This window comes from Myiozetetes cayanensis, unplaced genomic scaffold (genome assembly GCF_022539395.1).
Source record: "Myiozetetes cayanensis isolate MyiCay16 unplaced genomic scaffold, myiCay2020 scf24, whole genome shotgun sequence".
In the NCBI taxonomy this organism is placed as follows: Eukaryota; Metazoa; Chordata; class Aves; order Passeriformes; family Tyrannidae; genus Myiozetetes; species Myiozetetes cayanensis.
The window spans coordinates 8600707-8623662 of record NW_026087456.1 but is presented as its reverse complement, the minus strand read 5'-3'; the positions used below and the strand labels follow the sequence as shown (position 1 = coordinate 8623662).

Below are 22956 nucleotides of genomic sequence, written 5' to 3'. Positions count from 1 at the left end.
ATCTAAGATTTTGTGCTGTTTAACATTCAGGCAGCACTTGAAGTGTTTCCAGTTTTTTTTCCTTATATCAGTTTATGAGCAAAATACTCAATTTCAGAAGTAAACAGTTCCTCTTCTCTCGGTTTCATCTTGCTGTTTTGCTGTGTTTTATTATAATTGATTAACCTCTGGATTCCCATTACCAGCACTGCAAATATTCCTGCTGCCTGTACAAAAAGTAAGAGGACAATTGACTTTTAGACAGGAAAACATTTAGACTTCAATAAATGTTGGGCATTAGCCTCAACAAAGTCAATTTTGGTGAATGTCAGAGAACGGAAAGTTCTTTTGCACGAGAAGAATTATGAATTTAACATTGTTACCTTTCATTCTTCATTGAATTCACTGATTCTTTTAAACCACAGGAAAGCAAAAGATGCAACACGTGGAAAACTTAATTGTGGATATTGTATCCCTGTATATGAGGCATACTGTCTTTTATATGTTATATATGAAATACATATTTCCCCTCCCCAACTGATTTTAGAGGAAAATAGGCAATTTTTGGTTTTGAAAGTTGTATCAAACTTGTAAGAAATCAAACAGAAGCGAGAACGTTTTGGAGCCATAATTTATTTATGGGTGTGTTGACATGGGTGGGGCTGAACTGCACCTTAACCCTTTACCCTCAGGGTGTATTAAATATTTCTTGCACTGGTGTTTAGTTTTGTGATTAGACAGCAATCCCTGTAGGAGTTCCCTCGTGTGATTCAGTGCTGGCTGGATGTCACCACATGCCTTTCGTTCCTGCTGAGATGGAAGCAGGGCTGAGGGGAAAAAGAAATGTTGGCTGTAATTTTAACAAGGAAGAGATGTGGTACATAAACTGCTGTGCCTCTGAGGGCACCTCCAGGAAAATTGGGGTTGTTTTTACCTTCCACTTTCCTTTTCCATCAAACAGTCTTTCCCCAGCCCTGCCACACTTGTAGCTGCAGTGATTAAACCCCAGGTTCTCTCTTTGCTTGTTCTCATAGTGATTAAAATACATCCAAGGTACCACTTGGATTAAGAGCTGTCCAGAAAGGATTGTTAGGCTTAATGTGTTCAATGATTCACCACCAAAAGCAGAGCAAGTCCTCTTCAAAATGGCTCAAAATAGATTTTTGCAATTGATTGGGCTCAAATTATTTAAGCTGGGAGGATTTGCTGTTGAGCCCTCTGGAGCAGACAATTACCCCTTCCTAAAGGCTGCTTGGGCTTTGGGAATTGCTCATTGTGGTCTCTGTGGCCAGAAAGGAGAAAAGGCTGAATTTTTGGGAAATAGTGATTGCATCAGTGTCATTATAGTAAAACATAAAGGGGGGCAGAAATTATATAAAGGCATGAATCATCAGAGTTTATACTGTGCCTGAGCTCAAGATCTGACCCAAAATAATTGCCAGCAGCAAGTGAGCCATGTTGTACTTGAACTTCCTGTGGAAGAATCCCCAAGAGCAAAAGACTTTGCATTTAGGAATCATTTCAAAGTTCAGGAATCTCCTAGAAATATATAGGTCCCAGTGGAGTCTGTGCCTTTTTTTTTTTTTTTTTTTTTTTTTAAATCACTGTGTTTAACCATAAAAACGTCATGGGAAATGGATCTTTGGGGAAAGATTTGACAATAATAAATGTGGGGCTTTATGTCACTAACAACTGTGAGTTGTCTTGATACTTGGAACTCTTCCTCTTTTTCTTCATTTTTGCCCTTCTGTATTTATTCTGTGGCTCTGTAGGTGCTATTACAGTGGCTCCTGAATTGTTATTTTAGCTAAACTAAACTAAATTGAAAACATAATTGAAACATCTATAGACAAGTTAAGCTTTAACAATAACAGCAACAGAGCAGTTCTGCTTTTGTTGCTGCCCACCTGTGTGTATGTGACTGTCTGTAGTCCTGGTTCAGCATATTCCTGGACCGTGGAATGGTGTCCCATGAAATGAAATCTCTCTCTGGAGATTAGTTTACAGCTTTAATTTCACTGCTTCTCACTTGTTAGTCTTAGAGGTCTTGGCTGTGGATTTTGCAAGTGGCTGCAAACCAGTGGCTTTGTACCACACGGGATTTTTTTTGAGGACTGGTAGTAGCAAACTCAGAGTATTTGACCCTGATGCCATTTACTACGAGAATCCCTGGAAAAGATGCAATTCCCAGCTGTCTGCTGAGTGGGTTTGTGTCTCTCTAAGGTTTGTGTTTCTTCTGCTGCAGGCTTAGGAAGGCTTCAGGGATGAAAGCAGAATGTTTCCCCTATTCTGGAGGACAGGAGTGACCCTGTCCTAACACCAGTGTTTTAATACATGACACACTCTGCTCTTAAAAGTGTTTCTGAAGGCTTTTTCTGGTGAAGGGAGTAATCAAGATTTGGAGTTAGGAGGAAGAGGGTACTTTAAAGCACGGGAAAACAAGTGGATTCAGGGAATTACCCACAGGAGGTACTTCAGCAAGCTGTGCCCCCCTGTGAGGAGCCTTGAGAGCAGTTCTGGCAGTGGAACACAGAGAGGGGGCTGAGGTGCTTTGCCATCAGCTCCCTCCTTCCAAACCGTGCCTCTGTGTTTGGTTTCTCCCCCGCTGCCTGCTGGGAGAGATCTGCAGCCCCAACAACACAGCAGAGAGCATGGGAATTACAGAGATACTGCACCGTGTTCCCCCAGAGAGGCTTTGAACCCCACATCATACAGACATACACTTTGTTAGAATGTGATACCCCAACAAAGTCAGGCAAAACATGAATGTGTTTGCTTTCTGAGTAATTTGCCCTAACGACTTTGAGCCATTTGCACAAACAACAGTAATATTGTTGAAAGGCTCTGGCAGAGAGCTCCTCCATTGCTTTCCCTCTGATGGCTGCATGGATTGTTGCTTTCTGCAGGCATTATTTCCCAGGAATGCATGTTACTCACTCTGTGTTTTCCAGTAAGTTCCTTTCACATCACGTATCCAAAGACTTTTAGTTCCAGTTTGCGTCGGGACTTTGGTTATGTGAACTTTGGTCAGGTCGAGCGTTTGGTGGGATTCCTTCTTGCATCCTTTTATTTTTATAAGTCCATGCCAAGTTCTGGCAGTGTGTACACACCTTTCTGCTGTCACAGGAGAGCTGAGGGAAATCAGTGTCAGGGAACTACAGGCAGATGAGCCTTGCACAGGCTTTCCTGAAACATTTGCCAGCTGCTGGCAAATATGGAAAAAAAAGATACCAATGGCAATGAATTTAACTGTTTTATGCATGTCTATCTGAGCATGTGTCCCTGCTCGCTACACATCCCAGTGCCTGAGGTGATTCACAGGCACTGAGCGATCCCATCCCCTCAGCAAGGAAAAAGGTTTCAATCAGCCGGGTTAAATCTCCCTCGTGGTAATTAACACAAAAGAGAACCCTGTGCCTATCAATAACCCTTAACAGGGGGGCTGGGGAGAGCTCAGTCTCTCAGATCAGAACTGGTGCTGCTGTGCAGGTTAACTGGGGAGAAGTCAATAGGCTGCCATGGACAGCTGCCTGCTCATGTGTGTCCCTGCAGTGGCAGTGGATTGAAACCCCAAAGAGAAAAATGTTGCTTGGTTGTTGCAGTTCTATGGGGATCTCTCTGTTTCGAGGAATTTCAGGTTTAAATTTTCAAATACACTCCCATCTCCCCTTAGGGGGCTTGATGTGCGCTGTGGTATATTCTGCAGGACTCTGGTATCTGTAGTCTGGCCCCGTTGCCTTCAGCTGCTCCTGAAGCATTTGAAAACTGCTGATTACTTCTCAACCAACTTTTTTTTTTTTTTTTTTATCCTTTGGAGTTCTTTAATTCTGCAGTGAGCCTCTTCCAGGGTAATGGGTGGATTCCAACATGCAATCCTCAAAATTATTTTTATCTTAATGGGTGCATTCATGATAACTAATTCCAACCTGGAGGAAATGTCCATATTCTCAGTTTTGATGGGAGTTTTGCTCGTTGCTTTTGTTTTGTTATTTTTAATTACTATTCTAGCTAAAAAATTACTACCAACCCTAAACCAAAACAGCAATAAAAACCCCAAAACAAGCAAATATGACACAGACGAGAACAAAAGTGATGTAGCATGAAATGCTCATGAAATCTGTGCTCACCCCTTTCACCTTGGTTTGTAAGCCTCCAGTAGATCGAACCGATCATGTTTTTGAGTCAGGAACTCCGCAGGCTTTGGTGACGTGCTGAAATTCGGCGCTTTGTGTAAAGGCGGCGGGGAAACAAATCCAAAGGTTGAAAGGCACGCAAGTGGGTAACTCAATAAGGCCTGTGTGCAGAGCGTTCCACCCGGTGGGACTTGAACTTTCCGTGCTGGGAAGGCTGGCTGCGTGCTGGAGAGCCGGCCCCCGGCCCACCCCACGCCATCGACATGCATAGCTGGCCTGGTAGGTGTAAAAATAGCCAGGCAGCGCCTGAATTGGAAATGGTCACCGGCCGCTGGCCGCAGTTGCTGGGGTTTCGGGTTCTCCGGGACACAGGAGGGCTCAGGGAAGGGGGCACGGGACTCGTGGCCTGGGATCCTCCTCCTGGCGGGTCATCCCTCCTTCGGGAGCGCCGGGCACCCCGGGCGGCGCCAGGGCGATCCCCCCGGCTGCAGGGAGCAGAACTGATATGGGCAATGCACCCATTTGCCAGGCTTGCCACTCTGACAAGGGGCTGAGAGCACAAGGGAACATACAGGATCTGGATAAAACCCCGGACTACTATGGGTTCAGCAGCGAAGGAGGTAGAGATCCCGAAGCCCTGGTAAGTCTTGGCTGAAGAAATCAGGAATCGAAGTGAAAAATGTGTGCTGTGCATGTTGGATTTGAAAATCTCTCTGCTCACAACCTCACTCGAGAGCTTGCAGTGCTGAGAGATCTGCTGAACACATCCCTGTTGGAGCTTTGCTTTGCTCTCGTGACTGTGGTTAAAGAGCAGCTGTCACTGAGCTGTGCAGGCACTTCAAAGCACTGTCAGCTACCCGAAGGTTTAGGGATGTGGACAGAGAACCCTGTGGGTGAAATGAGCCCTTCAGTGAATGGATGTAACAGTAACCCCGGTGTGCACAACTGCTGGGAATCATCTTGTATTGATCCTTCTCCAAACTTGAACTCAGAAACTTTATTTTTAAGCTGTTGTCTACCCAGTACATGACATTATTTTCTGTGTTTGCAGCTGAGACAGAGCCCCACAGATCCTAATGCAGATGAGGGTTACAGTGAGTGGGACCAGGCACAGGCAAGGGGGTCATGCTGATAGTGGTAATGTCAGCATTTGCTCTGCAAACCAGAAGAAAGTCATTGAGATGAATACTTTTATTGTGTGGCAACTGAAGTGCCTCTTCTCCCTTCTTTTTCCTTTTTCCCCCCTCTCCTTTCTCTGTTTGGGAAATGAGTTGTTAAATGGTCATCTCATTCAAAATTGGCAATGAAAGGATACAGTGTCAGAGCTTCTGGCAGAACAGGAAGATCAGAAAACCTCCCATGTCAATATATCCAAATATTATGTTCTCTGCTGTTTATCTGTAATAAAATTGTTCTCAGGTCGACGCTGTGCCTGAATTACTGCAGTGCAGTGTAGAAGTGTAAGTGTAGAAGTGTAAGAGAACTGACTCCCAGCATTTGTAGGGGAAGGGGAGACCAGAGGCACTCCCAGCAGCAGCTTTCAGGGAGTTCTGATTTGTCCTAGAAAACACTTTTGATGGTGTCTTGCTTTTCTGGTAGGAAGTTTGCATGGATGGACTTTTTGTGCCCAGTTGGACTGTGGATTTCACTGACAGCACAGCTGGACCCGCTCTTCCTAGAATCACAGAATGGTTTGGGTTGGAAGGGACCTTAGAGATGATCTAGTTCCAAACCCTCTGAAATAAAACTTTTTGAGCTAAACCATGAAATTAAAACTGTGGAAGTCCCCTGTGACACAAATGAGCAAACTCTGAAACTGTTCTCCCTATGTGTTCGGTTTCCGAGCTGCCCTTTGGCTTAAGGTCAGGTTTTTAAGGAGGCAGGACTGAGCAGCATGTGATCTTTGAGGAGTTTTTTCCTGTTTTTTTTTTCCTCTTTTTCTGGATACTTTTCATTCAGCCTACATAGCTTTTCATAGCAGGCAGAGAACAAGCACTTTGATAATGCCTTTGATGTGTTTAATCATAAGATCTGGGCTTTATATGGCTCTGGTAGGGACTGGCCACATTTCTTTAGAATCTCTGTCTTCATTCAGATGTTACAATGTTTGGTGGGTTACAAAGAAAAATTCCTGTATTTCCCTGAAAAGGTTCAGAGCCTCTCACCATACTTATAATTCCATTCAAAAAAAAGTTCAAAGAAAGAGATGTCTGTAAATTAGAAATGTCGTCAGAGTTTTGTGCTTGAAGGGAGAAATTGTGTATGTGTGTGTGTATATATATATATATATATATTAGTTTTCCCAAACAGGACTGTGGGATCCAGCACAATACCCTGTTAGCTGTACATTTCCTCTGCTTTTCTCATGCTCCTGTCTTGGCTCATTAGAAGGAGGTGCCACATCAAGGGAATATTTGGTGACTCTGGGAATCTTGTACCGGATACAAGGTTCAGAACAATTCAGCTGGTGTTCAGCCAGCTCAGATGGTCAAACTGCTTTGCTAATCAAATCTTCTCTAAACTAAAATCAAATGCAATCTGCTGCTTCAAGCCCAGGTATTTCAGAGTGCCTAGGACAGACTGATTTCCAGGACAGGATTGTTCCAGCCTCCTGCTGCAGCACTCAGAGGAGTTTTCCCTCCCTGGTCAATCAGTGCGTTTGGCAATGTGGAATTTTCCATCATTGTTGCTTTTATGCAGGTGGAGTTAGATGAAAGTGGTTCCTCTCTCTGCTGCCTGAGCTGACTTAGTTTGAGATTCAGGCCCAAGATTGCAGGGCTCTTCATTTACAGCATTCTTCATTTACTCCTTCAATGTCCATTTTACCTTTCTGTGCAAAAAAGTTGATGAGTCTCGCTGGCATTGAATTAGAAACTGCTGTGTTTTATCTGCATCTATTTCAGTCCATCCCAAAGCAACGTGAAATCATTTTTTTTCAGTTTTATGGCACCAGTAAGTTGGAATCAATGGGCGATCGGTTAATGGTGTTCAGGGGACTAAAGCAGTTTGACTCTTTAGCAGGGGATGGTGTTTGCACATTTCTTTTAATAGAAAATGCCACTTTGACCAGGGGGAGTGAAAAATGGAGAGTGATAGAATTATCTGTCAGCAGTCTGTCATAAACTTCACTTACAGGCTGGATTTTTGTTAAGCCCAGTTATTATCCTGCTAGATATGCTTGGAATGGCATCCTAATTCTTTCTAGAGGTGTTCTAGCATTATTACCTCTATTTAGGAACATCCCCAGTAATGGAAACTTGCCATGGAAACCCTTTAGATGCCTGCCAAGTTCTACAGTTGTTCCTAACACCTCAACATCTCAGTATATGCTATCCAGAGGACCCTAAATATTTTCCCTGCCTGGAATATTATTCAGTTCCTGCAGTGGAAAAATCTTGGTTCCGTGTCAGTATTTAAGAGACTTCAGTAAATGTCAAGTAGGAGAACCGAGACTGATCCTGTGGCTCTTCAGAACATATCCCAAATCCTTGCTCTTTCAGGAAATGACTAAATGATACTTTCACTCAAATTCCAGCCCAGGAAATACTCCCATTAAACAACAGGATTATCCATTTGTATTTTGTTAGAGTAGTTGAAAAGTCTTAGTAAAAGCATGAAGATTTTTCTAGTTAAAACCTTTCATTCTTGAAACCCAAATCCTTTGGGGTTTTGTTTGTTGTTTTTAAGTGTGTGTGGGGTCTTGTTTGGTGTTTTTCTGTTGTTTGGTTGTTTTTTAATTTGTTTTGTTTCTGGTTTTTTGGTTTTTTTTTTTTTCATTTTTGTTTTCTTCTTTTTTAAAGACCCAGGTTATGTTTTTCAGGCCCTTTTGAGAGTCTGTTTTTTTAGACTCGGACTGATGATGATTCAGACTCACACACACATTGTTTCCAAGCTGGGATTTATACCAAAATGTTTGTTTTTGAGAACATGAATAGCCCAGGGGCACATCAGGGATTACACAGGCCTGAAGTTCAGCTGGTGCTGATGTGCTGTCCTGGATTAGAACCCCTGTTATTGATGTCACTTTGTGTTTTAAGATCAGTCTAGATTAAAATAACTTCCATCAATTCAAATACTGCCCTTGGAAGGGACGTGCAGCTGGGCAAAAAGCTTTTATTCTGGTTTTTTTTCCTAGAAAACTATGCAGTTTTGCCTCAGCTCTCACAAATCCTTCATTGACACAGCACAAGTCAGGAGCCAGGCCAGGATGGCAAGTTAATGAAGGGAGTGGGAGGACTCCTACGGATGTCTGAGGATCATAAATGGTTTACAGAAGGCATTTGCTGCTTGGCTCAAGGAAGGGTTGATTTTACAGTAGTTTTCTCTTCCTCTTTTACTGCTGCTGTATTTGCTAATATTGGCCCAAAGTCAGGGGCACAGCTGAGCATGTGTTTAAATCCTCCCTTAAATCTGTTCAGTTTGAGACCAATTAGACCTCAAGATGTGGTAAAAATTAGTTGAAGTGATTTACCAAAATAGCCCTTTATTCTTCTCCAGGTTAAAAACAAAGCCAAACTGCTCAGGCTTTTGTGCCTTCCAGGGGAAAGGAAAGAGTGGCTGGATTCTGGTGTCCTGCAAGCTCTGGAATTTCAAGGAGGAGCTGGCAAAAGAGACAAAGGTGTTGAAGTATAACCACCAGCATAAAATGAAAGTCACCCCTTAGAAATAATTGAGAATTTCCCCATCAGTGTCAACAGATGGAATAGGTGAAGCCTGGCTTTCCCATTAGTCAGAATTAGCGGTGTCCATCAGCATTAATAATTGTTCAGTTGTGTCTGTTTGGAGCAGGAACTGGTGTCCAGGTAAAGCTGTTACCTGGGCAGTTTTCTCCTCCTTGTGTTGCTCAAAAACCTGTGTTTGTTGTGCTACTGTAGCAGCCATAAGAAACTCTAAATTTCAACTGCAGCTTTCTGAGAACATTCTTTGTAGTAAGATATGAAACCACCACAAAAATTCTTACATGCAAATATTAAAATTACCGCCAGAGGACTTTCAATTCAGGTTGATGAAAATGTGTTGGAATTATAATACATTTGTTATTTATAATGTGCATAAATCATAAATCACTCAACCTAGTTTTATTTTCTGAGCTTCCTTTTTGCAGTGGCTCTTTCCAAATTAATTTCTCGTGGCTGCTCTACATCTTGAATCTCGTTACACGCTGTGTCTCCTTTGGGTTGCAGCTTCTTTGTCTGACATCAGAAAGCTTTTGTTGATATGTATAATAAATGCAAACAACGTTACCCTTCCCACCTGTTTTGGCACTGCATATCTTGGGCTCCTACACATCCCTTAGCAGATCCAATATTCATTCTGAGGGTCACTTTGGAATCCAGTCAGTGCTATCCCAGGTTTCCAGGTCAGGCAGTCATTTTCTGGGTTTAAATGCAAGCAAACTAGTTTTGATTTGAAATCACTGATGGTTTAACCCTGGATCATATGCAGTGTAGAGTACAAAAATGTTTTCCCTTCTTACAGCTATTTCACTGTCAATATTTTTGTGTAAGTATCCATAGTCTTTATTTGTATAAATAGTCTTTGTGCCCCTGTCCACGCTGTCTCTAACAATATGGTGAGGGCAACTCCAGCCACAGCTCCAGCTCAGTGCCAGTAAAAGTGGTGCCAACTTCTCCATCTCCTTCCTGATGTTCTGTGATTAATTGGCCCAAATACTCAAAGCACTGTAAATTATTCAGGTGCATAATATACACTTAAAAGAATAGTTTTATTTTTCTGATTTATAGCTATCATCATCAACCCAGAGAGACAGGCCCCTGAGATTAAAAATAATTAATTGCTGGATGCTGTTAGCTCCATCTTGACAGAGGATATTTAACTTGCTAGTGATCTCTTCTCCCTGAAAGCTTACTTTCCTCTTCACATCCCACAGCTCCTGTGGTGGTTCTTCTTCTCATTTCTTAACAAATATTAGTTTATTGTCAGGCCAGTTGTGAATTTTTCCTGGATAAGAAGATGATTGAGATTACGAGAACAAGATGTTCATTTAACGAAAGCTGCTGTTTCAGAGTTGTGGCTTTTCAGTTCAGCAGTTTAGGAACAAATTCTATACAACCAAAGGTACATAGAAGGATTAATCAGATCTGAAATGCTTGAATGGGAAAAGCTGAGTGATAAAAAAGGCTTGCTTTGAAATGGAAATAAGAAAATTGGGCCTGTTGATCACCTCCAGTAAATGAATAGGAGGAAAACATACATTTTTATGGGCAAAGGAAGTGCCTTCGAAAGGAAAGCAAAACACTGTTGTATTTCTTTTATTCCAGAAGATGAATGTTATTTCATCAAAGGCTGGGAAAATATGTTTCCATTATAGCTGTTATTATCTCATTTAAGTCATTTATCAGCAGTAGATTACTGAGCCTGTGCCATTGCAAGTGCAAGATGTAGCTCGTGTTCTGGTGTGTCTGTCAGAGCTGCAGGCTCAGATTCTGCTCGGGGAGTTTAATTAAAACCAAAAAATAATAAAAAAACCACATTGCCTGCTTGCAGTCACCGCTGTCTCTGCCCTTTGGAGATCAGCAGCACTTTCAACTCGATCATAAAATAGTTCAGTGCACAGAAGATAAACTGTGAGCCGCTGATAAACTCACTGGCAAGTTTTAAGAAACTATTCCATGAGGAAAAGCGTTATTTTTGAATTCCCATCTTTTACAGCTGAATGGAAGAATCTTCCATACTGGCCAAAAATACCTGTGTGACAAGTGAGCTGGGTGATGGTAACACCTCGTCTGCACTGCTTTTAGAGTTGCACCCAATTAAATGATGGCTGGTTGGAACAGATGGTTCCTGAAAGCAGAGAATAACCAAGCCAACTGGGACAAAATTTAGTGGTTGTCTCAAGGGTAGGGAGCTCAAATTGACACTTAAGAAAATATGGAATAAAGAAAATTAATGGATGTGTTTACAGACATATCATTTTCCCCTCTTAAGCACTGAATAACATCAAGAGGCCACAAAAACTTGAATTTTGAGGACGCAACTTCCCTTCTGCCAGGAGCTGAATTTGCAACTCCAGGCATTCCCTGATACATTAACTTGATGAGCCACCAGTCAATTAAGAGCTTCTTAATGAAGAAGAAGAGTTCACAAGCCATCAGCATTTTGCTAATTATAGGAGCAGCTGTTGGACAAACACTGTCTCCAAACTGTGGAGTTTGTAAAATGGCATTAACACTGTGGCTTAATGCTGATTTTAACTGCAGTGATAATACAGGATTCACTTCAGCATCCAAGTTTTTATAGCTGCTAAGAATTTCACTTTCTTGATTTATGTAAAGCAGGTTTTGCTCACCTCATGATCAGGGACAACATCTTTAAAAGTTGCACCTAAATACTTTTTTTTTCTCCCTAAACTCCAAGCAGTATATCCCAGTGCTTGAAAGGTAAGTCTGAGAGGGTTATTACTACTCAGGTACACATTTAATAGACATACAACCCAAATATGTTAAATTTACATGTAAACCTACTGTGTGGTTATTAAATTGAGTTTTGAATTCTGTTTTGCTGTCATTCAGTTAATAGAAGGTGAGAATTGTTCAGTAGCCCTCATTGCTGGACTCTGTTCTCCCACAGACATACTGGTGATTAAGGGCAGGTTGGGGTCATTCAACTTACTGAATGGCAAATCCAAAAAAAAAAAAAAATCCAACCTGCAGGAATAGTTTTTCTCCAATTTCAAACAAGTGTTTGGACGGTTTAGATAATGTTATGTTGAAAGCTGTCCTTGGGAAACTGAAACCTCCTACTCCCTCAGTCTTTCCTTCTTGTTCATGAAGCTACTTTTCACCAGCAGATTTGAATATGTGAAGCCAATATTTTGGGTTTGGTACAGCAGATCATTTCAGGTTTCATTTGTGCCCTTCTCCCTAAGATGCCTTTGAGGAACAGGCACGTGCTGTGTGTTAGGAGACAGGAAGGGCAACCAGAGCTTGGACAGAGGAACCAGAAGGGAAGGGTTCTGATTCTGACTGTTTGATTAAAATACTGATTTCCGTGTGTGATTTAATTACTGAGATTCCCTGAGATATATCTTCCGAATTCAGGCTACATTCCAGCATTGCAATTAGCAAGAAAGAAGTTGAATCTGCAGCCTTTTGGGCATTTAGAAAATAAATCCTATAATCGCTTGATTGTTTGTTGTATTTTCTTATACAATATCTGACAACCAGGTGCTTGTAAAGAGACATTTGTATTCATGCTTTGAGTGTACTTAAAGCTATATTGATTTTGTTTCACATAGTAGTTTTTTGGCTTGTTTGTTTGTTTGTGTAAACCTTCCCTTTCCCCTGTGCTGGAGTGTTTGCTTTTGAGCATGGTCTGCTTCCATGTGTAAAACTCCTAAAAAAAGCCCCTCAGGGGTGGTGTGTGCTTAGGAAGAGGGGATGTGATAGGTATCATATGGTGCAGAGGACCTTGGCTCTGTGTTTTGGCTTCTCTCTTGTAAAGAAATGATCTTCAAATGACAGTTTGTCTTCACTTTCTCTGTCACTGAAACAACGTCATTGAATGCAACTCAAAATCTGCATGTAAGGAAACAAAGCATTTCCTGAGATTTACTGGATCCACTGGAAAAGCCCACGGATGCAAAATGATTATTCCCTGGCATGGTAAGGCTGCAGGAAAGTGCTGCTGTTGCCTGCTGAGGGGGTTTTGTCAGAATGGATTTGAATTTGTAATGTGCTAAAGTGAGTAAATGGCTGAGACAGAAGTACCGACAAAAATGCTTTTTAAAGGCTTAGAAGAACAGGGTAAAGGACAAAGCAGTGACAACCTAGTGAAAAATTAGAGTTGGCAAAGCAGGAAGGAAAACACAGATCTGAGTACTCCCAACTTCCAGGACTTCTAAGCTTTAAAACACGGTGCTGAATCTTCTGAGTATTTCATGGAAGCAGTGCCTGGTATTTGTATGGGAATGTATATACTGTATGGGTGAATTGCTGATTTACTCTTCATGTAGGCAAGAACTTCTTATTCTGCACTGTGATCGATTATTCGGGTGTATGGAAAGCGTCTTGAAGTGCTGTGCAGTGCAGCAATTTAATTTGGAGGTAAACAAAATTATGAACTGAGGAAATGAGAGCCTATCTGGAAAGCACTGCTCGTGTCTTCTTAGCCAGAAACAAATGGAATGTAATCGTGTGGGCTTAGCTGTGATCTGAGCTTCCAGCAATAATGGAGATGTCAGCACTTTTAGTGTCCTGTTGAGGGCAAAGATGCTTTTCTCAATCAGAATGTCCAGATTTACCCCTTACGAGCTCAAATATTTGCTATTAATTTTTTCCCCAAGGTCATTTAAAAATAGAAATATCATTTTGTGTCTTTATGTGGGCACATGCACGTCCCAGGACAGGGTGCAGTGCTAAGAGCCATCTTTCAGTCTTCAGAGGGAACTTTTTGTACCTGTCAGAAGCTGTGCTGGAGTCAAACCTCATCCACATGCTCCTGACCAGGGTCTGGAGCCATCCAGGGGTTTTCTGTCACTGTGAATTCCTTTTGCTACCTTCCCCTTCCCCCTGCCGCATGTTTAGAGAGAAGGTCTGCTTTCCTAACAGCAAAAGCTGTGGAAAATGTGCTGAAGTTTGCTGAAAGGAATTTAAAGGGGAATATTTTGGTCTTGGCATGCAGCACAGTTGTAAGGAGAATCGTTTTGCTGGCATCCATCTGTCGCAGATTAAAATAGGTTGGGCTCAGGGTTTGGGAAGTGAGTTAGTGCGGCGTGATAAGTGACCGAAATAAACCCTTTGGAACGGGTTGGGCCACTGAAATAAGTGGGAAAACAGGAGCTTTCGGGATATTCTCACCAAGGGGGAGAGAGTGGTTCTACCCAGTGTTTGTGACAGGGAGGTGGAATTAGTTGAGGAGCAGGCTCAGCCGGAGGCGTTCCAGAGGAACACCAAGTGCCGGTCCAATGGTGTGCGTGCCGACCTCTTCCTCTCCAATCACACCCCCACCAGACAGGCTCCCAAAGTTACTGAGCTGCTGTTTGCAACTCACTCCCACACTGTTTACCGAAGTAGGAATGTTTCTGCTGTCTTTGAGCGTGTTCCCAAACGCTTATGCTGTTTAATCATTACTTCTCTCGCACGGCTTGGGTTTTAATGCCGCTCTCCAGGTGCCGTAGGAGCCAATTTACCTGTGTGGAGGTTCAAACAACCGCTGTTACTCCATGTCATAATCACACACAAAGGCAAGGAGGCTGATGCATTTCACACTCCCTTGTTTAACAGTTCATCCCCCAACCTGGCTGAAAAATGAAAACATGTTTTTATGGGGGTTTTTAACCTTTTTTTTTCAGTGGGTGAGTACAGGCAGTTTAGGGCTGGGCAGGCTTACAGAGTCATCCTGGACTCAGCCTGGAGCACTTTGCTGCATGTTTAGAGGCTGGCTACACTTGCAGTGCTGCCCATTCTGAGCATATATATCCAAAAATAATATATTAAAAAATATAAATAATATACATAAATATATAAATAACATGTATAGAAATCTATAAATAATATATAAAATTATATATCTAGGGAGCATATATACATACATACAAAGATATGTATCTGTATAACCCCTCAGAAAACTATGGCTGGTGAGTCAATGCATTTATTCTTTTCTTGTTGATGATATCAGTTGCTATGATTTATGATGTGGTTTTGTTTTTCTTCTTGCTAAATTTTGAATTCCAGCAATTGCTGCACTATTTTGCTCACTCTGATAGGTCTACAGTTCTTTCGGGCCGTTATTGCCTAATTTCAGTGTGTTAATTAATGCAGATATAATGCCAAGTCAGGGAGTTTCACTGTTTTATTCTCCTGCAGCATAAAATGTGGGAACCTTTCCCCAGTGCTGAAACTGTGCTTTCTTTTAAGTGGGAGCTAATTAGAGACCTTTTTTTTTTTCTTCTCTCTTTCCAGTCTGACAGCAATGCAAGCTTCCTCCGAGCTGCCCGAGCTGGCAATCTGGACAAAGTAGTGGAATACCTGAAAAGTGGAATAGACATCAACACCTGTAATCAGGTAAGACATTTGAAGGACAGAAGACTTTGCAAGAGTGAGTTGCAAGACACCTTCCCCATCAAAATTGAGTTTTTCCAGGCTGGATTCCTTCATACCAGTGTTTTGATTCACCTCAAGCCATGTTTTCAGTCTTGCTCTTCAGTGGTCTCCTGTTTAATATATATATTGTTTAATATATTTAATACTATGTTTAAGCCCTGTAGAAGGGGACATTTGGGGAATCACTGGGTCAAATCCAGTTCAACATCTGCACTCACATTTTTTTGCTTACCATGCCTCCTTTCCTTTCAGGAAAGTTATTAGTGCTGTAAAAACACATTGTGGAAGTGCCACCATTGCTGTGACTGTAACGGGATAGAATGTTTTAACTTGGCTCTTTTGTAGGGCTGTCATATAAATCCAATTACTTTGGCTTCATAGCTCAGGGACCTACATTTGCAACGTTTATTTAAGTGACTGGAACCGTCAAATTTAATAGGACTGTGACCTAAAATAAATATGCAGATAAGTGTCTGCATTAATGATGAGAAAAAAATAAGGCTTTTCATGTGCTGCTTATTGAAAACATACAGGAAAGATCCTTCTCTTACTGTCTAGGAGAAAGTTCCCGTTAAAAGCCTTACTGTCAAGGAAAAACTTGCTGAGTTATATGGGACACGACCTGGCAAACTTCAAGTTTCCCAGTCAGGAGAGAGTAAATCAGACTCAAGTCTGATTTATATTCAAATAGATCCAGCAAATTTTCTGTCTTTATTATAAGCATCAATATTAACAAAGAGATTCACCCCCAGGACAGAGCACACTTAATATGATAATTACTTGGGAACATTATGAGGGGTTTTTTCCAGTGTTCATATCCTTTTGCTGGTTATGAGAGGAATATGACTGGGGTTGCTGCAGATTTAGCTCCTGAGGAAAGTGCTTCCCACCTGCAGCTGGTGCAAAGCTCCTCTTGCACTGTGTAGGTGGGATCAGAGCCAGGTGAGTGCAAACATCAGGAGGAAGGATGTGGAATTTCTTAGTGGTTTGAAATAGCACTCATGGATGTTGTTATGGGGGGGAAAAAGTGATTGACTAGTGTGCAAAATAGGAAAAAACCATATTAACATGATTTAAGTAAGTAATGTGACCTGATGTTCCAGTTAAGATAACTCACGAGTGTTTTAGACTGAAGGAAGTGTTTTTAGGTCTTGTCAAACAGTACAAGGCAAAAAGTGCTAAAATAACCCCTACAGATCCATGAATAAAAACAATGTGCAATTTGGATTGTCTGAGCCCTGTTTGCCAGGGAAAACTTCTGGCCAGTCTGCTTCCCTGAGGGCACTGATCACTGCATGGGAATTCCCAGGTATGAGGGATGAACTGAGACAGGCATCCTGCACCCTCAGGAGCAGTGACTCGAATTCCTTATCCTTCACCATCCGTTGAGCACGACCAGGCACTTCAGCTTCTTGCAAACTCCAGTTCTGGTGCCACAGGAAATTCCTCACAGAGATTTTTGATAACTAAGAACCCTGAGCTTCTACTGATGAAGCATCACTGGTGTATTGTAAATTTTATTGGGTGTGGGAGCAGGCTCCTCTGCTAGAGCTTAGGGGATAGTGAGTAAGCCATGGCAGCTCCTTCTGCAACCTTCCAGTTATTCCTCCTCCTCCTCGTCCTCCTCAGGGTGTGACTGGGATGTCCACATGGTTGTGTTCCAGCTGTCTGTGGGAGAAGTTAACACAGCACAGTCTGTACAGAATGCAAGGGTGTCTTTTATTTGTAAGACTGAACCATCTCAATGCTCTTTCACAAATGAAGCCTTGTACTTGCAGGTTATTTTTTTCCCCTAGTATGATGCTATTTTTAGACGAGATTCCATCTGGGAAAAATGTACATGATGTTAAGAATAAGCTTTCCTGAACAGAGAGAACACCAGGAGGTGCTTTCTCCAGTGCAGTGTTTGTTTCTCAGATCCTAAGTGTTTTCAGAGGGGTCTGTCTTTATGGGTAACCAAAGGATTTTCCCAATGTAACTGTTTCCAAAATCTGATGGAGCTTAATGTTTCTGGGTATACTGAATACAGGAAGTCATTACTAATATAGATACATAGTTAATAATTATTTATTACCTAATTATGCTTTGTTGAATGCTACCCTTGTATCAAGGTCAATTATTATGAAATTTCTAGTTCTTTATTTCCTGCTATTTTATAGGATGGATAACTGATAATCACTGGAAATCTCTGATTCCTTTAGAGCTATTTTCCTTATGTTACAAATGTAGTTTTTTAGGATGTGGTGGTTGTTTCTAGTGAAGTAGCAAGGGAAAACAGCTTGCTTCTGCAGCATGTTTAGAATGACCTTTACTTTAACACCCTGCATTTGGGCAGCCCAAGGTTGCAACAGGAGTTAGACCCCAACACCTGAGCAGTCTAAGGGTTCATCAGCTGCCTGCTGGCTTTGGAAACAGAACTGATGATCCAAAGGCAACACAAAGTAACGTTTCCCTGTCTCCTACTTGGAGACCTGTCTGTTCTCATGGCGATGGACTCGCTTTCTTGGAAGGGAAAACTGATGGATTTTGGCATTTGTTCTGAAGTTTTCTGCATTCCTGCTCTCAGCAGTGCCAGCTGCAGCCTGCAGTAGCTCTGTGCCATAACGAGGTCTGCAGGGTTGCCTTTGGTGTCGCTCAGTGGGTTAATTCATTTTCTCGAGTTCGTGGGCTGCAAAGCGACACAAAGGGAGAATTTGCATAATCTGAAAGGATTTTTCTTTTCTTGACAATGCACTTCATTTCTCGGTGATATTTTTAGGAAAAACTTCAACAAACCTTCGGACTTGAGAAAGCCATGCCCTGCTCTCTGATGTGCCCTTTCCCAAATCTTTCTTGAAGAGAGTTTGACCACACGCACTTTTTACCTCCCCACGAGATTTATTCAGCAGCAACCTTAGAGTGACATCTATTAAAGAGACAGAGAAAAGTGCTTGACTTTAACAAAGACCATTATGTTTATTTTTAGTTTCTGCCTCTGCTGGGTAGTTTGTTTTCACTGTGTTTTTAAGTGATGCTTTGGTATTGGCCTTTATCATAGAATCATGGAATGGTTAAGGTTGGAAAAGACTCCACATGTGTATAAGTCTGTGACCACAGCATCAGCGGAAGGAACTTGGTGAAAGCACATTGCACTTCACACTTTGAGAACGTGGAAACATTATAAAAACAAGGGGGTTTGTTGCTTTATTTTTGTTGGCTTTCATGATGTTTTTATCTGTAAATTGCTGAAATGCCACTTTAATCTTTTGTGGCAAAGGCAGGGGCAGGTAGAAAGTAGAAACTCAGACCTTAGCAAATCTTCCTGCAAAGTGTTGCATCCCAACTTGTAACTCTCTCTGGAAGTTACAAGGGGTCAGACTCTTCACACAGGGAGAGATGAGGTTTAATTTTGCCAACCTACATTCTTGCTTCCTGAGATGTTAATGGAAGGGAATTTCAGGGAAGTAGGAATCGTTACATTCAAGGAAGGCTGTGAGGCTCTGCAGGGAGACACTTGAAGAACCAAGCTTGGGAGGCTTAGTATGGTGTTCTTTTCTGAGAGTTCAAATTGCCAAGGAGCCTCCAGAAGAGTGGCAGTTAGGGTATATGTGTGCTTTGTCCTCATGCTGCACAGTTCTGCTTAGCAGACAACTAATTTCACCCTCCCCAACTTTTTGGTGGGCAGGGGAGAGCAAAAAAAAAAGGGACATGTCAGAAACCTTCGTTGTTGTGAACGGCAAGAATCCAGTTGACAGGAATGGAGGAGTTGCATTGATTAAATCTGAGATTCCATCATCAGAAGTGGCAGGGATCAGCCACGTGGGCTGGGAAATAATTGCAGCATTGGTTCTGATTAGGGAGGAACAGAACAAAGGTTGCTTTAAGGCTTCAGTTGTGCTGGCCCTCAGCATTTAAAGTGCAGAGCTTGCTGCTGCTTACCCCAGCTTGCTTTATTTAGGGAATTATGGAGTTTGAATGTGTGTAGTGGGAACTATATTTAAGCTAGAGTTTCTTCCTGTGACCTTTTTAGTGGACCTCGAGTATTCACTGAATTAAAAAGTTGCAAAGAAACTCACGTAATCTATGCAGCAATATCAGCTTTCAGGTGCTTAATGTGACATCAGTAGTTATGTGTCTCAGAGGGAGGAATACAGGTATTTTAAGAAATTCCTACTGATTAAGCACCGGGACAAGCCTCGCTCTCTCCATCCTCTGGCACGTGGTAAACTGAACTAGAGGCTTACCCTCACATCCTTTTGTATTCAGGGGAGGTTATGGGCCATGAATATTGCAGTTGCTGTGCTGTTTGTGGACTCCAATCTGCTCCCAAAGAGTCAGAAAGGTTAATAACATGTCACAGCAGTACATCAGCTGTAAGGAGGCCCAGCTGCCCTTCGTATTCCCATGGAGAGTGTTGGTGGCAGAATTGGTGAGATTAGATATGAGAATGGGTCTTCGCTCTCAAACGATGAGAAGAACACTTTGTTTCCCCACAAAATACTGTTTCTAAGCTCTCAACCACTGTAGGTAGTAATTATGGTTAGTTAATGCTCAGCTGAGATTAAAACCCAGGGAAGATTAGGGGTTTCTGAAACCTTCTCAGCCTGCAAAATATTCCCTGACATGTGCGGTGTTCCTCATCTTGGTGATTATGGTCAACCTCGCCACGTATTTTTGGCCAAGGATTTATCCTTGATCCGGGGCATGGCACTGCTGCCACCCCTGGGCTCTGCAGCTCTGTAGTTAAGAGTGTTCCTGTGGATTAAGGAGGATCTGGTTGCCGCTGCTTTTCCCACATAATGGGATTTGAAACCACGTTTCTCATTAACATTTCCCAACTGCCAGGCTGCACGAGGGTGTTCCTCTCTGCTTCTGGCAACCTGTGAGTGGAGCCTGCCTTCACTTCCTTTGCTTTTCTCATAGTTCCACTTCTGGATTTGACCACAAAATGTGCCAGTGCTGCTCACATGGGCGTGCAGTGGAATGGAGTTAGCACAGAGCTGCGTTTGGATTGCTGTGTCCAAAGCCGTTGGACCCACTCCCATCAAATGCCTCCTGTGAAGTGCTAAGTGCTTTAAAATCCCACTGGGAATTACAAGCCTGAACTGCCTCTGTGCACGGACAAGAAAAGGCAGAAAACTGCTTGTTTAGTTCCCAACAGAAATGACTCTGAAGTGCTTGGAGATGAGCAAAGTGATAAAAATGACGCCGTGCTGCACTTGCTGCTGGGGACTCAAATACCTGAGCATCGCTCCTGATGCTGGCAGTATGGAAAGCAGGAGAGGGCTGGGGAGAATGGCAGGATCTGTCCCTGTCACCTGCCTGATGTAGCATGAAAATTATTGCAGGGTTGTGAAAAACAGGTTGGCAATTCAGCTACAGCAGACTGTCATTCTGTTTTTTTCCCTTGGGTGGAATGGGGATAGTAGGAAGAAGAAGAAAAGGTTTCCGTGACTGGAATTTATATGAAAGAAAGCATCCTGTTCTTGCTTAATGTGGAAAGGATTTAGATGCTGACTTTCTTAGGTTGCTTTTTGGACAATCTTAGGTCTTATTTTCTTTTCCTTTTTGAGGTTTCAAAACCTCAAAGTTTCGTGAAGACATGCTCAGAGAGCAGCAGGGGTGCCAGATCAAGGATCAATTTTGGAAACCACAAGTAATCAACAACCATTTTGGTCTATCTGTGCTTTGGGGTTTCTGTTTAATACCAGTTATCCCAGAGCAGAGTCCAGCGTTCAGCTCCATCAGCATGGAGTAATCCTGATTGAATAGACATATCCTGTGTAAATTGGGCTAAGTCCTGTGATTTCTCAGTGTTGATAATTCCTCAGGGGAGCTGGATAAGGTTACAGTAAAGAGAAGGCAGAAATGCGCTCAGGTTTTGAAATACTGAGCTCCATGGAGATGCCCAAGGTAGGGGGGAAGTGGGAAGCTGTCAGAAAGGAAGGAATGTCTTCTGGCTCCTCACGAAATACACTGTGTTTTGATGTCTTTGTTGCTATGAGAAAAACGTTACTGGAGAAGTTTGTCCCACAGAGCCACGTCCAAAACATCTGACTTATGTAGACAGTCAGCTAAGAGAGGTAATACTGCTCCAGCTCCTAATCCTCCTCCTATCCCAGGCTAAGGTAGGAATGTGGAGCTGATGGTTGGTAATGGATCTGGCCCTTGTGCTTGCAGAATGGACTCAATGCTCTGCACCTGGCAGCCAAAGAAGGCCATGTGGGACTGGTACAGGAACTGCTGGAGAGAGGCTCGGCCGTGGATTCTGCCACGAAGGTAATTCCCACTCATCTGCATGTTTGGTTACTGAAAGGAAAAGTCAAACACGTGGGAGAAATACAGAAAAAAAAAATCAAACAAACCATAAATGCCTTACTGATATTTAAACTGGTACTTCTCTTTTGGCCTGGGAGTCTTTCTTGCTGATGGCCATCAGTAATAAATGAAGAGGAGAATATTATTTGTCCAATAATACAGGGGAAACATTAGAAGTTTTTAGCAGTGCCAGATTTTTCTTTATTTCCAGTGACAGGTCCCCATTAGACAGAGGACTGAATATAACTCCAAAAAGTAGATTTTTTTTCAAATCTGTGAAAATCAGTCAGTGACTTTACCATATCCAGAACCCTTTTTCTCCTGGCACAATGGAACAAAACACCCATGGGATAAGTTGTTTTGCTTTCAGCCTTTGCACAGGCAGGCACATGAACCCGACTGTTACAAAAAAACTGCTGGTTGAAATGATTCCTGAAGAAGGGTAATAATATCTTTCATTTTTCCCCTTTCCCTCCAACAGAAAGGGAATACAGCCCTGCACATTGCATCCTTAGCAGGACAAACTGAAGTTGTCAAAGTTCTGGTGAAGGAAGGAGCCAATATTAATGCACAGTCTCAGGTATGGTGCTGATTTCCCTTCTCTCTTCTAAAAGTTGCTTGGTGAGGCTTTATATGGAAGATCTGAGGTTTTAGGCACTGATTCCAAATGTCCAAACCTGACAAATCAAGGGAATTGGGGTGTTCACTGGAAGCAGAATAAAAGTAAATAGCAAGTTGAAGTCATTACATGCTCATTGTGTAAACAGGAACTCATATTGTTGGTGATTGAAATGTTTTAGGATCTCCTGGTGTGCTTTAAGAACTCGTTTCAGAAATTTTTCCAAGGGTAGAAATATGATATTTGAGTGGAATTTGATGAGCAGTAATGAAGAAGAGGATTTCTCCATGACTTGATTTATACAATTGCTTTATATGGTTATTTTTTGGCTAAAAATTTGCAGAGAACTCACTCCAGGCTTCTGAACTCCTTCCTTACGTGATCAGGAAGAATTTCAATTCACCTTGTCCTGGCAGGGAAACCAACTGTAAAAACTGCCCTCCAAACCCCACCAGAGAACAGGGGCATGTTCCCTCCTGGGTGTTCCCAATTCCAGGTGGACAGTGCACAGTAAAGAGCAGGAGGTGAACAAATACCTTTACAAAATAAATAGGTTTGTCTGTGCCTTCATCACATTTAAGAGAGAGAAACTGAAAAGGTCTTTAAGCTACCTGACTTGAAGATTGTAAAAATATTGTCTTTATTATGCTTTTTGCCCCAAAATAACTCCCAAAGTGCTCTCTTGGGACAGCTGGTGGTCAATTATTTCCCATTAAAGATAAGAAATGGTGTAATTCCAGTGCTCAAACCTCCTTTCATAATGAGCAAACTGGATGAGTTTCTTCGTACATTTATCAGCCTTTTCATGTTTATTAGAAGATCATGTCTTTAATGTTAGGGGTTTGAGTCTTTTAAGAGAAATAAT

At 42.1% G+C, this 22956-nt stretch overlaps 1 protein-coding gene across 28 annotated transcripts in view; it reads left to right on the top strand.

Moving 5' to 3' along the window:
• ANK2 (ankyrin 2) overlaps positions 1-22956 on the top strand; it is a 260645-nt gene that overhangs the window by 136359 nt on the left and 101330 nt on the right. For all 28 annotated transcript variants that reach the window (XM_050320644.1, XM_050320646.1, XM_050320643.1 and 25 more), the window contains 3 exons: positions 15035-15136; positions 21335-21433; positions 21954-22052. In XM_050320644.1, the coding sequence (XP_050176601.1) occupies positions 15035-15136; positions 21335-21433; positions 21954-22052 (300 nt within the window). The remainder of the gene's footprint in view (positions 1-15034; positions 15137-21334; positions 21434-21953; positions 22053-22956) is intronic.